At 48.2% G+C, this 18,253-nt stretch overlaps 1 protein-coding gene across 6 annotated transcripts in view; it reads right to left on the bottom strand.

The window, feature by feature from the left end:
• Positions 1 to 17,716, bottom strand: part of PKNOX2 (PBX/knotted 1 homeobox 2) — a gene marked incomplete at both ends in the record, with an annotated part of 84,286 nt that extends 66,570 nt beyond the window's left edge. For 5 of the 6 annotated variants that reach the window (XM_080714178.1, XM_080714179.1, XM_080714181.1 and 2 more), the window contains 2 exons: positions 816 to 955; positions 17,630 to 17,716. In XM_080714178.1, the coding sequence (XP_080570304.1) occupies positions 816 to 955; positions 17,630 to 17,716 (227 nt within the window). The remainder of the gene's footprint in view (positions 1 to 815; positions 956 to 17,629) is intronic. The other variant, XM_080714180.1, reaches the window with a different exon arrangement.
• Positions 17,717 to 18,253: the final 537 nt, after the last annotated feature.

Genomic DNA, 18,253 nt, shown 5'->3' with positions numbered 1-18,253 from the left:
TTCACAGGTGACCCTATCTTATTTCCCAATCTCACACACACACAAGAGCTACAGTTTATCAAGACAGTCAGGCATCTCCCTACACTTCACCCACCCCTCTACAACATTAAGGACTCAGCCCAGAATGAAGAAAGCTCTCAGCGAGCTCCCCATCTTAGGGAAGGGTTCCAGGACGTAGATGTCACACATAATATCTATTGCTAAAACATAAAGACTACCATGAATCAAAGAGTGGTCCAGGGATCCGCAGTATCAGATTCACGTGAAATACTTATGCAGTACTTAGGCATTGAACCCAGAGGGGTTTAACTTCTGAGCTACACCTCCAGCCCTTTTTATTTATTTTTATTTTGAAACAAGGTCTCACCAAGGTCTCTGTGCATGAAGCCCGGGACCATGAATTTTGACAAGCTCCCACTGTGACCTGCACACATGTGTGCTACCAAGTCCTGGATGGTGCAACCAGATGCTTGGTTGGGAAGGTAACAGTGGGGCAGGGCAAGGAGAGAAAGTCCTGAGGCAATGGCCTGCTGACCTGCTGAGGGTTTCCAAAGCTCATGGGGCCCTAGTTGAGATGGGAAGGGGTCCTCTGGAGATCCTACATCCTTTACCAAGCGATGTCCACTATTCTCCCAGGTCTCATAACCTCACTAGGTACCTCCAGCATCCAGCTGGGGGATTTCTGGACTGAGTAGAGAGAGGGAGGCTGGTCATTACTGCTGGAAAACCCACTCTATGGCCTGCAGCCATCGCTCACAGCTGAGCAGAGCCTGATATTCCTGGGGGCTTCTGAGAGCGGGTGGAGTGTCTCCTACCTGTACACAGCTCGCTTGTCAGCCTCCAGCTGAGCCTGGGGGTCAATAGGGGCACTGGGCACAGGTGTGCTGGCGGCAGCTGAGGGTGCAGAGATATGGACAGCCTGAGCCTTGGAGGGTGGCTGGGCGGTTGCCGTCATCTGCAGAGGAGAAAGGGAGGTGGCAAGTTAGTTCAGTAGGTTTCCAAGCAGGAGTATGAGGTCTTCCCTGGCCTTCAGGGTACCTATAAAAGGGGATGTGGGCCAGAGAGCTATGCAAGTGTGTCAAGCATCCATTTGTATGTGTGTGAGTCTTTCTTCAGCTGAGAATGTTCTAGAAAACAATTTGGGGCCATCCTACACCAGGTGATGTCTACTCTACTGTCTTTGAAAGAGATAGTTCTTAATGCAAATGAAATGACTTTTGCCCAGAAGTAAACAAAACAAAACAAAACAAACAAAGCAAAACAAAAATGGACCATTTTACTTACAAGCCAGGTATACTGACATCTGCCATGCCTATAATCTCAGTACTTGAGAGGCTGAGGGAGGAGGATCACAAGTTTGAGGCTGGCCTGGCCACCTTAACAAGACCCTGCCTCAAAATAAAAAATAAAAAGGGCTAGGGATGTAGCTTGGTGGTAAAGTGTCCCTGAGTCCAACAGTCACTACATATATATATTTGTACTATATTATCTATTTGTATTATCTATCTATCTATCTATCTATTAATGAGTCTCTTGGATGATAATAAATTTGGTTGATGACTTTGAATAGCAAGAAAAAGTAGCTGGCTCAGTTCTCTTTGGGCAGAGGTTTATTTATTTCTGTTAACGTAAGTCTAGAGGTACCTCTTTTAACAATTTTTATTGATGACAGAGTAACTCTCCAAATTTGGTTTTCCTCGCCACTTGGAGAAGCGGAAAGATTTTTGTTCTTGGCCACAATATATATTTAGAGAAGTGGCTTTCATACTCTGTTATAGGTTTTTGAAGGTGTCCTGAGGCCTCCAATTTTGTGCCAACCAGAGCAATTCCTTTTAATATTATCTATTGCACTTTCTAAGCTTTAGTTTAAAGAAATGGTTCAGTAGCTTTAAATTTTTGAAAGCCATCATTACAAAATTTACATTAGATTTCCTCTTGTCAAATGATCCCTAGAAGCCGGGCGTGGTGGCGCACGCTTGTAATCCCCGTAATCCCCGTGCTTGGGAGGCGGAGACAGGAGGATTGCGCAGGTTCAAAGTCAGCCGCGCTGGCTTAAGAGACCCTGTTTCCAAATAAAAAAGTATAAAATAGGTCTGGGAGTGTAGTCCAGAAGTAGAAGGGCTTCCAGGAACCCCAGTACCACCAAAAAAAAAAAAAATGATCCCTAGAAGTGTGAATGGTGACACAGTTCACTCGTTCTTACACATCAACTGTCCCTGGCACCGTGATCACCCTTACCACACTGTTGTTGACCTAAACATACTCATGAGTCTCCTGTGTCGGGTCTTCATCCTGCTGCGAGGCCTCCTGATCTTTGTTCCTTCACCCTCAGCACCCAACTGGGCGTGCTTAATAGAAGCGACTGATGCTTGATACATAGATTTGCTGATAAAATGAGTGGATAAGGAAATGAATGAACAATTTTTTGAAGGAATCAGATATTTTATAGACGGAAAGTTCATCATAGGATCTAGGTCCCTGCTTTCTGAATTAAAAAAAAAAGTATTTTATCTTTGCTGGGTGTGATAGCACACACCTGTAATCTTTGTACCAAGACCGAAGGATTGCAGGTTCAAGGCCAACCTCAGCAATTTAGCAAGGCCCTCAGCAATGTAGCGAGACCCTCTTTCAAAATAATAAAACAAACAAACTTAAAATAGGTTGGGAGTATAGCTCAGAGGTAGAATTCCCCTGAGTTCAATCCTCAGTACCAATAAATAAAATAAATAAATAAATAAATAAATAAATAAATTAAATAAATACTAGCATCTCTGAATATAAGCACGTTCTTGCTGGCGCATACATTCATGCAAATGTGCATGTTTTCTTATCTTCCTTTATATCCCTGCTCAGACATCGCCCCTTGAGGTAAAATCCAGCCCCTCTGCCCCTGGCTTTCTTTTTCTGCGTAGCCCGTATCATTACCATATACGGTATGTCTATCCGCTAATTTATTTTCTCCCCACTCCCACCTAAAACTTAAGCTTCAGGAGGGCTTAAAACAACAGTTGTGTTCCAGAATAGTCTGGCACTAGTAGGTATTCTATAAATATTTGTTGAATCAATGAATTCATGAAAGATGGTGAATGAGGTTGAGAATATAAAAGAAAAGCCAGTATTTGTTAACTGTATCATGTTTTTGAGGAAGAAATATCCCTGTTACTGTTGGCTGAGCTGTGGGACTGGGTTTGGACCCCCAAACTCAGCATAGCCTCGTGGTTCCTGGCAGCTAGCAGACGGCTGCTTGCCTACTGTCTCCCTCTGCTAGACTTTGACCTTGGGCAAATACCTTAACTTTCCTAAACTTCTATTTTCTCATCAGTAAGAAAATTGGTGACCTTTCAAGATTCGTGAGTATTGAAGAGGTGCTTTAAGAAGGAAGACAGAAGCAAATGTACCTGTTTTCAAAAATAGAGAAAGAATTTAAGTTCAGAAAAAATGGAGTCCTGATAACCTTCACATTGGCCTGGGCCACATTAATTAATTCATTCATTCATTCAATACTACAACTTAATTTCTTTCTTTCTTTCTTCCTTTCTTTCTTTCTTTCTTTCTTTCTTTCTTTCTTTCTTTCTTTTTCTTTTTCTCTTATGCTAGGGATTGAACTCAGGGGCATTCTATATCTGAGCTACACGCCCAGCTCTATTTTATTTATTTGGAAACAGGGTGTCACTAGGTTGCTGAGAGCCTCATAAATTGCTGTGGCCGTTCTTGACCTATGATCCTCCTGACTCAGCCTCTCCCAAGTATTGGGATTGCAGGTGTGTGCCACCAGGCCCCGCTTGCAACTGGCCATCACTTCTCAAGTCCCTGCCATTTACCTAGTACTGTGCTGGACACTGGGGTCACAAAGTGAGTCCCTGAAATCACTGAGCCAGAGTTATAGATTTGGCATGATTACAAATCTGGCAGAGAGAAAAATATGGTGTAATTGACCCCAGCAAGGTATCCCCTATGATGTCCTTGAGGAAAACACGGGAGAGCTGTGACCCATAAACAACTGTAAGGGTTGGCAGACACCCAAGAGATGACAATTAAAGGACAGAGCTCAGATTGGAGGAGGTTTCTAAGAAAGTATCACACAAGTCCTCCTTAGTCCTCTTTTTCAACATTTTTTATTAATTAATTAATTAATTTATTTATTTATTTATTGGTGGTACTGAGGTTCCTGGAAGCCCTTCTACCTCCGGGCTACACTCCCAGGCCTTTTTTTTATATTTTTATTTGGAAACAGGGTCTCTTAAACCAGTGCGGATGGCTTCGAACCTGTGCGATCCTCCTGTCTCCGCCTCCCAAGTGCGGGGATTACAAGCGTGCGCCGCCACGCCCGGCTTTTCAACATTTTTTAAATCAGCAATTTAGAGGATGTCTGAAGAAATGTTTAGTAAACTTATAGATGGCATGAAACTAGGACCCAAAGGATCATTATAGATTTTGACAACAGGCTAAAGCTAATAAGATTAATTTTACCTAATAAGTTAAGATTGAACACGTCTAACATTTGAGCCAAAAAATCTAAAATGTAAGTGCAGAACAAGGGAGACATGACTTAGCAGCAGTTTTAGTTACAGGTCAATATAGTCAAAGTACAATGATGGAATGTGTCTGGCCCCCATAAAAATTCAAAACATTAAACTAATGTTGTCTAAGGATGCATTAACAGAAGCATAGATCATAGAATGAGAAAATATCTGGCTCTGCCCTATTCTGATTAAAGAAGTATATATGAACCAAGCCTATTTGTAAATCCCAGTACTTGAGAAGCTGAGACAAGAGGATCACAGGTTCAAGGTTAGCCTCAGCAATCTAGCAAGACCTTGTTTCCAAATAACAAGGGCTGGGGTGTAGGTTGGAGGTAGACTTCCCCTAGGTTCAATCTCTAGTACAAAAAATAAAATAAAATAAAATAAGTATATTGAAGGAGTGTTGACCAGAATACTAAAGGGACTCTGTAGTACATGATATAAGGAATATTTGAAGGAATTTGTAATGTATATATATAAGACTTGGGGAATAGAAATACACAATATGAGGAATATTTGAAGGAATTTGTGATATATATATATGACTTGGGGAATAGAAAATGAGTAGACAAAAGAGCCCCACCTGAATGAGGAAATTGAATTAGATCAACTAATAAACCAATGCATTTGATTCTATTTTGTATATTCCAAAGGGCCTACAAACTACGATCTGCATTAAATTGATAGTAAGGAGAAAGCTACAGGACAGCTGTCCAAGCCCCTAACTCTTCGAGGCTGGGATGGACTGCTCCAGGAGGTGTCCCCATAGAGGGGATAGGAGCTTTAGCACAGTGGCCAGGTTAGGTGACACTTGAAGTCTCCTCCAACACTGACAGCCTTGGAAGAAATGAGGACACCTTAACTCTCACCAATCCTAACACAGGGCTGGCTGGAGGCTCGGGTGGTAGCTTATAGTAAAAGGGCTTTGGAAACTCCAAAATACTTCATAGAATCTGGGTGCAGTGGTACGTGCCTGAACCCAGTACTTGGCAGGCTGAGACAGGAGGATCACAGGTTTGAGGCCAATCTCAGCAACTTAGCAAGACTGTTTCAAAATTTAAAAAAAGTAAAAAGAGCTGAGTGTGTAGCTTAGTAGAATGTCCCTGCGTTCAATCCCAAGGAAGGAAGGAAGGAAGGAAGGAAGGAAGGAAGGAAGGAAGGAAGGAGCAAGCTTCAGAGATGGAGGGAAAGTTTTTACTATTAAACATGAGATATCTGGAATGTACTCTTTTCATAAGGCAAAGGACAGTGACGTATGCACAGCTCATTTGAGGGTAAAATGTGGACTGGCGTGCTCTGCTGCGTCTACTAAATGAACCTCCTGGTGTCCTTGAAGGAATCCATCGGGGCTTCCATCAAGATGAGCTTCTAAAGCAGATAGTGCTGAGGGAGGCTCTTCCTGGCCTCTCACCTGCCCCTTCCCCACAAGACTTTGGGGAAAGGAGGGGAAGGCGCTGGGGGAAAGAGGAACACGTGGAATAAAGACATAAATCAAAGGCAGCCACCTGCACACATCCCCAGGGGCCCCAGCCAGAGGCTGTTACTTGGGGGGAAGGTGGGAAGAAAAGAACAGAGCTGGTCTGAGGGGGAGGATGACTCAAATTTATGTAGCTCATGGCGGCCAATTCAGCAAAGTCTGCATTTCCTTCAGGTTTGGAGGATGAATGTTTAGCTCCAAATAAGACTCTCTTTTTCTAGCCAGAGACTTCCATTTCCCATGAACTGGGGTACAAAGGACCAGGACCTGCAACTGTCCAGGAGGTTTGGGGGCCCTGCAGGGATTGGGGGCCACTTGAGGCAAGTTTTGGGGTGGCACAGTCTCCAGAAGGGGAGTAGTGCAAATACTCTGAGTGGAGCAGGAAGGACCGGGCCTGTTAGGCGGCTGCTAGAGCGGCCTTGTCCTGGCCTGGGAAAGCCAGTTCATAAAAGGTTCAGGAATTCTGCAGGCCAGTTGACATTACATGGGTGTTTTGGAACTGGCCATGGAGGGAACGTTTATACCAAGGAAACGGGCAAACGGCGCAAACCAGGGCCTGTCCATCTCACTTCCGGAGAGTAGTCGCTAATTGTTTTAGCACAGCACTGACTTCAGGGGCTCTCTCCAAATAACTTTCTTCCACCTTCTCCGTCTGACCTGGGAAGAAGCTAGCTTTACACAGTCCACAAGGCCACTGGTCCGTTCCTGGCCGGTCCCACGCCCGGCCACTCCAGGCTCAGAGCATACTGTGAGGGGAACTCAGAGCACCCCGGAGACCTGCCTTGGTGGCTCACTGGGGACAGGGTGGGGTACAGCATCAGTACAGACATGCAGGACTGTTCCTTTTCCAGAAGGAGAAGTTAAGAGCAGACAGAGCTGGGTGCTGGGCCAGAAGCTGAGGCTCCTCTGCCACCTCTTAGCTATGTGCAAGTTCCTCCACCTCTTGGGTTTCCTAATCTGCAAAATGCAGGAGGAATGTTTCACAACTCTGCTGCTTCCTTTCCTTGGATGCTATAACCACTGGGCTTCTCTCTGTCATCTAACTGGAACCAGTCCTGCCTGAAGCCTGGAGCTATAAGACTCTTTCCCAGCTGCTTGGTTTGTGACACCTTGAGGTGAAGGTCCCTGTCCCCCCATCTTATAAAGGAAGGGGAGGAGTCAGAGGCTGCAAGAAATAGGAGCAGGAATGCAACACAAGGGGAGGGGCTGCTGAGAGACCCAGCTGCTCTGAAAACTTGGTCTTTCCCTGCGGACAAGGGGAAGACACCCCTGGGTGGACTTAAGGGGCAGGGGAGAGCCCCTACCTGCCTCCCTCTGTTGCCTCCCTGACACTCGAATGACCTATTCACCACACCCTTTTCTGTTAAGCATCATTCTCCATCCAATTAGATTCAAACCGGCTACTACAACATCACGAGAGGCTTTCATTCTTAACAACCCTGCTCAGTAGGTCAACAGCATCCTCATTTTACAGAAGAGAAAACAGAGGCCCATAGAGGCGGCGGAACGGCGTGGAACCATGGTCAGCGCCTGCAAAGTTGGAGGGAGAACACAGGGCTTCCCGACTAATAAACCAATGCATTTGATGACTTTTCTTTCTAGAGGAGAATGGAAATATACATTCTTCCCTCCCCTATGAAAAAAGAGGCAGAAGGAGAAGGGAGGCTAGGATCAGAATGAAACATCCCTTCCTAGCACACGCTCGTGAGTCTGCATTTAGTTCACCCTGTCCTTGCTGCCAGCCCCAAAAAACCTCTCACACACAGCTCAAGTGTGTTCAGTTTCCCCAAGGATTATGCTAGTATTTGTCAGTGTGGAACCCAAGTAGGAAGACGCGGAGGGTTTGTAAATTGAAGGTGACTCACACCTGTGTTGACTTTCCCCAGAGACCATCCAGGAACCTAGACACCAAGAGCCCAAGAAGAGAGCTGGCCACAGGGGCGTCTGCCTGGGGTCATCTGCTGCGTCCTGCCGGCCTCTATTTTGTATTTTGAATTCCACAGGTGGCTCAGAATGAAGACATCAAAGTCTATCTAGCACCTGAGGGAGGTAGTTTGTATGGGGGAGTGCAAAGAGAGAGATTTTTAAAGTAAGGGGGGGGGGCAAAGGGAATGGGGGGGGAGATGGCACGAAGCACAATAGAAATGTACACCATTTTCAATATGTTCCACTTAAAATAAAATAAAATATGGAAAAAATATGTATATATACCATATGATATATATAAAAATAATAAAATATGAAAAAAGTAAGGAGTTTTGTTTGTATTGGGGATTGAACCAATCTGAGCCACAGTCGTCAACCCTTTTTATTTTGAAACCGGGTTTCGCTAAATTGCTGAGGCTGGCTTCAAACCTGTTATTTTGCTGTCTCAGCCTCCCAAGTACTGAGATTACAGGTGTGTGCCACCACACCTGGCTTGTTTTCTCATTCTGGATGGAGTAATGGGTTTAGAGAAATAGTTCCCTTCTTAAAAAACAACCACTTCGATGTTGGATATTTTGACTTAAAAGTAGTTTGATTTCTGCCCTGGCTGCTGACTACTGGGCAGCCTCAGATGTCTAGGGGCTTCCCCTGGGGAAGGAGCCTGGCTTCCTGCCTCCCACCCTGTGTATGGCAGAGCAGCTCCAGGGACAAGCCCTTCCTCCCTGCCTCCTGGAACCGCTCCCTGCAGTCCGTTTACTTCCCTCTTCTGGAGCCTGGAGGACCTCAGGGCCCCCAGGGGCTCTTGTCTGTTTATTGTTGAAGCCCCAGTATCTGAAACAGAGTATCCTTCCTGATCCTGACTTCTCATCTATATAATGGGAATAATTATATCTGAGGTAGGCATGGTTAGAATTAAATAGCGTATGGCAAAGTGGCTAATGTTAGCTACTCAGTGAGTGGCAGCACTGTTGATAAAATCCACACCCTGAGAGCGGGCAGCTTTGGTTCTCCTGTGTGGGCCACCCCGGGGTCCTGCTGAGGGGAGCATGCCTCTGCCTCTGCAGAAGGAACCCACGCTAGTAACGCCTGGGGAAGCCGGGTGGGTGTGGGCTTCGGGCAGGAGTGGGGGTCATGGAAACAGACGTTACCCATTACCAGCTGTCACCTTGGGCATGCAACGCAGGTCCTCCGAGCCTCCGAGCTACTAATCTCTCTTCCTTGGGTGACCATGAGACCATACAGGAGGACACTGCCCTGGCTTTTTTTTTTTTTTTTTTAATGCATTGTTGGGGATTGAATGCCAAGGCCTCATGTGTACTAAGGAGTACTCTACCCCGGAGCTGTTCATCACTTTAAATACTTTCTTTGCCAGCTTTTCCCCCCTGAATCCCAACTACACCTCCATTGGACCCAGCCCTCAAGACCCCGCACCCACCTCAAGACCCCTACACATACCCCTCCCCCAATACAGTCTAGCTTTTGTGACTACTACAGTTGTGCACCTTTCTCAGGCACCTTCCCACAAACTCTGGACAGCCTAAGTTTGTGTCTTCTCAGCAGAGACTCTCCTTCAAAAAGGACATCCCCTCTTCAGAGCCCCCTGCCTGACAGATGCCCAGTGCCCACTCCACAGAAGCCCAGAGGTGCTGCAAAGGCCTGGCCCTCTAGGGGGCGGTGGGGCTCTGGCCAACAGCTGGCACTCCCACTAAGACCAGGGCAAACCAGCAGAGGATCAGTTTCTGTGCTCCAGGACACAGTCCAAGGACCTGGGAGGAGGTCAGGACTTGGAGCCACTTGGTAAACATTAGTTTCAGTCCAAACAGGGGGAGGGGAGGTAGCAGAGGACATGGCCACTGTTGGGGGTGGGTAACAGCACCCAGGGTGCTCCAGACCCGGGCCTGCTCAGAGCGCCAGCAAGGGATACAGCACCCCTCCCTCCCCCCACACCTGTCAGACCCTACTGTGCCAGGCTTCCTGAACATGCCCGATGGCTCACATCTAGGCCGCCTCTGCAGAAAGCATCTTCTTGCCCCCTCCCAACCAGCAGGAACCCCACTCTCCCATGAAGCCATTCCCAGTTTTCCACCACACCCAGTAGCCTCAGCCTCTGCTTCATCTGTGTCTGTGACTAACCCCGACCTCTGATACTTCAAGGCCTTTTATTTGTCTGTCTCCAGGTGTGAATGCATTTCCTAGCTCCTGTACCTGGCTTCAATGTGTTTGTTAAATGAATGAAGGGTGCACCCAGTGAGGGAATGAGTGAACGAGGAGTTAAAGGGCTCGAGGAGGGGACAGGCCAAAGAAGGACCCTCAAAATATCCCTGACCCAGTCATCCTAGGGAGAGGAAGGTCCACAGTAGAGTTGGGGCCAGCTCCGGGGACAGCAGGCCTAGGTCCCCTCCAGCAGGACTCAGGATCAGCTCGGTAGGCCAGGCCACAGAGTCACTTAGTGGTGTACAGTGTGGATCTCTATTAACTGGTCAGTTGTAGAAGGGTTTTTAGGAAGTGGTTTACAAAAGGAGACGAGTCAAACATTCCCTGATGTAACCACATGTCCCAGGGTATCACTGACACAAAACTAATCGGAGGCACACTGCGAGCCTGGCGCTGACTCCTGCTTCCCAGCCTTGGGCAGGTTCCCGGGAACTGACTGCTCAACACTCTTCTCGCCCATCTCCGGAGGGCCCCTCGCTTGTATCCCAAACCAGCCCAATAGGCCCTTTATTTACTTATTTGCTTATTTAGGTACTGTGGATTAAACCCAGTGCATTCTAGCTCTGAACTACACCCCCAGCCCTTTTTATTTTATTTTGAAACAGGATCTTGCTAAGTTTCTGACCCCTGGCCTGGGACCTACAATCCTTCTTGTCTCAGCCTCCCAAGTACTGGGATCACAGGCATGGGCCACCATACCCAGCTTCAATCCAAACATATTCAATGCACTAATTGTGCTCATAAGAAAAAGTAAAGTTCAATCTGATCTGGGATGCTGGAGATATGCAGGAAAAAGAGTGAAAAGTCAGCCCAGGCTGTGGGCGCTCAGTGGCTGAGAAACACCACTCCCCTTTCATCCCTCACTCTCCATCATGCTGTGAGGCGGAGGGAGCAGAAGTCACCCCATCTCCCCAGTGCGGTGCCGCCCTATTAGGGCTGGAACTCTGATTTTGCATCACTAGCACACAGCACAAGGTCTGCAAGACCCACAGGAAGCACTTGGTATGTGCTGCGTAGATGAGCGAATGGCAGATATAGTCCTGAAATTTCTTGCCTAAGTTTTAATAACTCAGCAGCAGCTGGGCAGGGACCAGGCCTAGGATTCCTGAACTTCTGCAGTGTTGATTCACTCTGCTCTTCCCCTCCCGACCACCAAAGCCAGGGGCAGCAGACATCCCACCAAATCCAGGGGCAGCAGACATCCCGGGGCGCTAACTTACCCAGCCCCTCCTGCTAAGCCACCAGGACACCAGAGCCTCTCAAAGATGGCACGGGGAGGGGAGGCCAGGCATGCAAAGTGTGCCTCGGCCCAGCCGCTGACTTGGATCACCTGTTCCCTGATTTATTTTAGGCTTTGTATCCTTGGGCCATTAACTATTTTGGTAGCTGTTTGGGGCACTTGTCCTGCTTGGAGATGAGAATATAGACTATATGAGCTCTGTGTTTATGGTCGCTATCAGAATGAAGGTAGTTAAAAGTTCATGAAAGTTCAAATCTGGGCCATTTCTCTCTCTCTTTCTTCTCTCTCTCTCTCTTTCTTCTCTCTCTCTCTCTTTCTTCTCTCTCTCTCTCTCTCTTTCTTCTCTCTCTCTCTCTCTCTCTCTCTGTGTGTGTGTGTGTGTGTGTGTGTGTGTGTGTGTGTGTGTGTTTTTCACAAGCTTCAAAGTCATGGGACCAGTCCTCCATCTCCTAATGAGGGAAGAAAGGCCCCATGGCTGGACCTGGAGGTTGACTTTGCCTTTTGCACAATGAAGAATCCAGATCTGGAGTGAGCTGGAGTCAGGGGATCCGACCAGTTTAAAGACATGGGTGGCCAGAGCAGGCAGGGAGAGAGGTCACTGTGCACAAAGGGAAGAAAGGCCCAGCAGAAAATAGAAAAGAAAGAGAAGAGTGTTTTGATGAGTCAAAGCAAGGGAAGATGGGTCCTCCAGATGGTCCCTGGGGTGTTGCCCCCAGGGGCACAGGGAGCTGTCAGTCACAGCTACAGAAAAGGCTTAGGGGAACTTTCAAAGCAGCTGAATTAACTCTATTGCTGCAAAGCAAATGCGTTTCACAGGCAGCTGAGCAGAGGGCCCTGCAAGGCAGGGGGCTCCAGGCCTTAAAGAGATGAGAGGAATGTAAACGAGTGTGAAAACATCTGAACCTCCTGCCCATCACAGCTGCATGGCCTGGATGGAGGCCATTCACAGCCAGGGGCCCCAGCCACCCCCTTCTGCCTCCAGTTAATGAAATGAGCATGGGGATCCTAATGACTGATCAAAGTCCATCCAGCTTCCCCAGGATGGCTGCACCCCTGGCTCTGCCCAGGGCAGGAGCAAGGCTAGGGCAGGCAGGAGAGACTGGTCTACACCCTCACTCCCAACCCTGACTGTCCCCAGACTTAACTTTCTCCTTGCAGGGTAGGTGCAATAGTATCTTTTGACCCTGGGTCTGCAAGGGCAGTCTGCTGGGGCTTTGGATGCCATCCTCACCCTGGTTGCTGAAGGATAGAGAAGGCTGGGGAATGCAGCTTTTGTCAAAGGGTCTCAGGAGAACGCTTGACTTCCTTCTAAACTGAGCTTCTCATGTTGGTCCTCAGTTTGAGTTTTGACTTTGCCTGTCTTGCTCTCTCTGGTCTATAATGAGGGTCATTCTTAGTGAACTGCCAACGCCCTTTCAACATCAGCCTTGTCAAGTCATACTACTTCTGTGACTTGGAAGGACCTAGCTACTCACCAAATTTGTTCCTAAATCTCCACTATCCACTGAGAGCCTACATCTCTACGGGCTGTGCCTAGTGGGGCAAATGAGGACCTACTCGGATTTCTGATTTCTAGGCAAATGCTCAATGCATCTGACTTTCTGGGGACATGCAGACAGAAGAACACTAAACATTGAAAACCTGCAGCAAGAGAGCAGATAAAATATGTGTCTTGCTTATCAGCCAAAGGCAAAGATATTTGTGGAATGGCAGGTATATGTCTATGTTTGAGGAGTGGGAAGAGATGCTGTTAGTCATGGTGTGTTTTGCGCAGGTAAGATGACGGTAGAGAAGCTGTTGTCTTTGCTAAATCCCAGTAGTTTCCTGGACTTGCTGGTGGAGCAATAGAGGAGAGAGTTTTGCTTGACACTGTGTACACAGTGTTAAAGAAAACAGAAGGATTCTAAGGCATTTCTCGGGGGTGGAGAGATAGAGTATGGGAATGAAGAGCATAAGCCTAAAAGGAGTGGGAAATGCTTGTTAACAAGGAAATTGTAGGAGGGAGGCTGGAGGGCCACTTGCTGGGACTCTATACATGTACAAGGAGAGCAGCAACTTTGAGAGTTGCATTAGAGTCACACTAGAAAGCCCAGGTGATGGTGACAGCCAGACAGAGTTGCGAACCAGAAAGGGAGAGGCGAGGAATTAGCACAGGACATTGAACTGAGGGACTACACACCTAGCTCAGGTCCTGGTCACTCTGGAGGTGATGTTTCCCTTAAGCAATCCTTATAGAGTTCCATAGTCTCCAATGACTCAATCCTACCTTTTCAGGACATAAAGCGAGGGTCTGGATCAGGGACTCAACTACAACATGCTGGAGTTGAGGTACTGTAGTTAAACAGTAGAGGGCGCTTCTACCCTAACAGAATTTCAGAAAGCCACCAGAAGAAGGAAGTAGTCCACAGGAAGGGTTCCACTAGGCGGTTGCCTTTCTAATGGTATAGTCAGTCTTCAATACAGAATAAACACAGAGTGATGTAATCACACTCTCCCCGGATGGCCAGAAACTGAACTGGGGGTCGAGAAGCCACTTAGCCATGAAGCCACTTGGCTGATGCCCACATAACCTGGGACCATGACCATTAATGCTTTTCTACTAAAATGGGAAGAAAAAAATCTCCCTCATTTTTAATAACTTTATTCCCCAAACTTCAAAAATGAAATTGCCAAGTTAAGAATTTGCCTCAGAAAAAAAAATTCTAATTTATTATAAAGAAGGTCCGGGGCTTGGGAATTTTTTAATGCAGATTCCTAATTTTCCAAAGTGACATTCTCCTGTGCATTTGAATAGATTATGCTCGGTATTGCTAGCCCTTAGCACAACGGGAACATTATTAAAACGATTGCACGGGTCTCAGAGGAAGGGTTCAGCTTCTCACTTCCTTTTCCATTTTGGGGACTTCATATCAGAGACTGTCCATTTCTTGCCTGTGGAAAAATCCTGCTTTTCTGAAGAGGTGATATGGAGAGCTATGCGAGCCTCCAGGAAACAAGTCCCGTAGGGCCAGACCAGAAGGATTAGACGCGAAGGAATGAGAAGGGGGTGGGTCTCCCTGTCTCCCTCCCTGAAAGCCCGTCTAGGGCACGATGCGTCTAGGGCACGATTCCCCCGTGTACCCAACCGTGTTCCTATCAGGCCCCACTTTTCTGAAGACATCGAGTGTCAGAGAGCAGCTGGTTCTTTAGGTTAATGACATTACGAGGGAAATGGAGCGGAGTCTTCCCTGAGGAGCAGGGGTCAGCCCTTGAAAGCTGAGAGAATAGGGCAGTCAGAGCAGCGCAAATTCCCTGCCTCAAACACCAGTAGCCCAAACTGGGAGCGGTGTACACACCTGTAATCCCAGTACTTGACACACTGAGATAGCAGGATCATAGGTTCGAGAACAGCCTCAACCACTTACTGAGAACCTATTTCAAATTTTTAAAAAGGGGTTGGGGATAATGCTTGGAAGTAGAATACCCTGGGTTCAATTCCCTGTACCAACAAACAAACAAAACAAACAAACAAAAAACCCAGTGGCCAAGCATAGGAGGGAGGAGGGAGATCTCACCTCTCCTAGCCACTCCTAGCCCCATGAATGGGGAGAGGGTTCCCCAGAGCCAAGTTGGCCTCAAAAGCCAGTATTCTGGAGAAAACAGCCTTTCCTTTTTGTTCTGGGGACCTCAACCCCTCCTTCCCGCTTACTAATCCTCTCCCTTAGCACCCCATCCTGATACATTTTCTTGGGGACCAGCTCAGCTCAGGAAAGGCCAATGCCAATTTAACCATAGCCAAGTGGCTTAGCCAGTCCATGAAGATCCCAAGACCTTGGTCTGGTCACCTCCCCATGGCTTCTGAACTTCCTGAAAGACACTTCATTTCTGGGTCTCTGGGGCTATGTTCCCCAGGGCAAATTATCCCTGTGCTCTAAGTGTGAGTGTTCTTAAGGGTGACATCCTGGCTTTTCCACACAGAGGAAGGTCGTTTCAGGCCAAGGGGGCCGCCCTGCACCTGGCTTCTGTGGGTCTGAGAGTCTTAGGGCTACAGCCCCACCTCCACCCCCTTCCTAAGCAGCTGGGACTTATTCATCCAGCTGTATGAAGTGAATTAAATTAGGCTCCTGGATCAGCATTCTTGAACAACATGATCCTTGCTGCAGCTTTCCTGCTAATCCCACCCAGCCCCAACTTCTCCCAGCTGCCCAGGCAAGCAGAGCAAGGAGGGGCCAGAGCAGCAGCCTCCAGCTGTGCCACTCTAGTGCCCTCTGACCTCTTGGCCCTGCCCTAGTCTAGCCTGAGCCTTGGGGACAGGAGGGGTGGGCTTTGCACCCACCACCTGCTAAATACAGGAAGGGGCCCCCTCTTGGTTCTGCAGGCCCATTGTAGACTTTAGAAAGCAGTATCTAGTTGCAAAAGAAATGGCGCCCAAGCTCCTCCCTCTTAAAAGGCCAGGGGGGTCTCCAATATTGGCTGAGAGATATGGAATGGTCTATTATCTATGGAGGAAAACTGGGTTCTTTTTTTTCTTTCTTTTTTTCTTTCTCTCTTTCCTTCTTCTGGGGATTAAACCCAGGGGCATTCTACCTCTGAGCTACACCCTCAGCCCTTAAAATTTTTATTTACTCATTTTTTATGGTCCTGGGAATTGAACTCAGGGGCATTCTACCACCAAGCTATACCCCTAGCTCTGTATTTAAATTTTTATTTTGAAACAGGGTCTTTTTAGTTTGATGAGATTCTCACTACTTGCTGAGGCTGTCCTTAGGCCTGTGATGCTCCTGTCTCAGCCTCTCAAGTATGGAGATTACAGGTGTGCACCTCCATGACCGGCTCTTTGTCACCTTTTCCTCTTCACCGGTTGAGGCTCCCTCTGGGATCTGGGACTCCATAGGGGAGGACCCTGACGGTGCTGGATGCCTGGAAGCATTTGAACAGAGAGGAGCTGTTGTCAATGCCAAGCCCACCTCTGCAGCCATTCAGGCAGAGGGGTCGCCAAGCATGTGATTCCAGTGGGGAGGGCCAGGCAGGAGCATGAGGTTGCTGTGTGGAGTAAGGCTGGGTATGCAAGGCCATGTATTCCACGGTGGGTGAAGGGTGAGGGTGTTTGTATTTTCAGGAAGAGGGGAGTCAGAGGTGGTGTACATATAGGATATCCTTCAAAATGGCCTCATTGCATCTGGTAATTCTGCAGGGGCTGACAAGGTGTACTGCACAGCTGCCCCATGCTCACACCAAGCTGGGAGCATCAGGGCAGAGGACGGAAAGTAAGTCTCTGCATCTTGATCCAATTTTCAGGCTGCACAGATCTCTCCTGGTTTACAGGGATGTCTTTGAAATGCTAATGAGTGAGGGTTATGGGGAAGGAAGGTCAAAGGCTGCTGGCTAGAGAACGGAGCCTGGCACACAGTAGGCACACTCTTCACAAGGGTAAAATGCACGGACATTTAGTGGGTGTATCCCACAGGACAGATGCTCCATAGATAATTGCCAGATTAATATTGACTCGAGAGACCAGGGTAGAGAGAACAGGAGAGCAGAGGTCAGAGAGTAGGGCCTCTCCAAGATCCAGGGGCAGGTGGAAGGTACCCGCAGGGGGTGAGAGCTTTCAGAGGCTGCAGGGGTCAGACCCACAACAGCCAGGCCTGGCTTCCAAACTCCTCAGAGCAGAGAAGACCAAAGAATGACTAAGAAGACAGTTCCAAGGACGTGCCCATGCCCGCTATAAGACTTGCAAATGGGGAGGGAGAATCCAAAGAACTTGGGGGACTGAGCTGAGGGGCGGAAGTTGGGGACCAGGGGAAAGAAGTTGGAGGGCACAGAGAAGGAATCCCTGACTTTCCAGGTGGGAGCCCAGCAGAGAGTCCCTATGGGAGCAGAGATTCATTCAATAGGCAGCAGAGAAATGAAAGAAAGGGGGTTCAGGTGACCATGAACAGGGACATCTGGTTTGGAGGAACCTTAAAGTAGGAAGTTGCCAACACTTAAAGGCAGACTCTGTTTACACCTGCTACCTGGATCTTGAGTATGGATTGGGGTTTGGCTGTACTTGTCTGATGTCTGTAGGGTGGGGTGGGGAACATGTCTATGAACGGGTTCTGATGCTGATGATGAATTACCCGAGTAGGGTCTAAGAACCTGGTGTTTTGTCACTGTGGACCTGGTGGTACCCCAGTATCCTCAGGATAAAGCTGGCCCTGATCGCCAGCCCTGTAATATCCCAGCCCCGCATGGGGGCCCCAGGCCACCCCCCTTCCCTGACACACTCACCTGTGGACTGTCCTGGTAGGGTGGGGGAGGGACATTCTGCGTGGCCATCATTGTCAGAGCTGGGGCTGGGGAGGCATGTTGCATCATGGGATTGATTCACATGGAAGATCTGTGGGCAGGAGAGACGGGGCCACACTGTTAATACCGCCGAGCCCGGGGAAGGTCCCAGGGACCAACCAGCCCCACGATTCTCTCAGGCTGGGCCACCTGAACTGATGGGATCCAGCAAAGACTGGAGGTCCTTCAGGGGAACAAATGAGAGCTGAGGGGGGAGGCCTTGCAATTGGGAGGGGCTTGCTGAGCTATTTTGACTTGAAAGAAACAATATTCAAATCATATGTAAAACAACCTGTACCCCGCAGCGCTGCTTTGTTCAGCATCAGCTCTGGCCGGGTGCTCATGGGGGCTGGGTGTGGGGCAGTGGAGGGTAGTTTGGTTGGTGGCAGCCCAGAAGGATCTGAAGTCATGCACATACTTTCCTTCCCATCCAGAGCCTCAGCCCCACTTGAAGGACAAGGGTACTTTGTGCATTCTGAAGCAAACACCAGGGCTGGGAGCATAGCTCCAGGATAGAGCACTTGTTCAGCATGCGTGAGGACCTGGGTTCCATCCCCAGCCCTGCAA

Source organism: Muscardinus avellanarius (assembly GCF_963383645.1).
Source record: "Muscardinus avellanarius genome assembly, chromosome: 1".
Lineage (NCBI taxonomy): Eukaryota > Metazoa > Chordata > Mammalia > Rodentia > Gliridae > Muscardinus > Muscardinus avellanarius.
The sequence above is the reverse complement of the archived record's forward strand: the minus strand, read 5'-3'. Positions and strand labels throughout refer to the sequence as shown.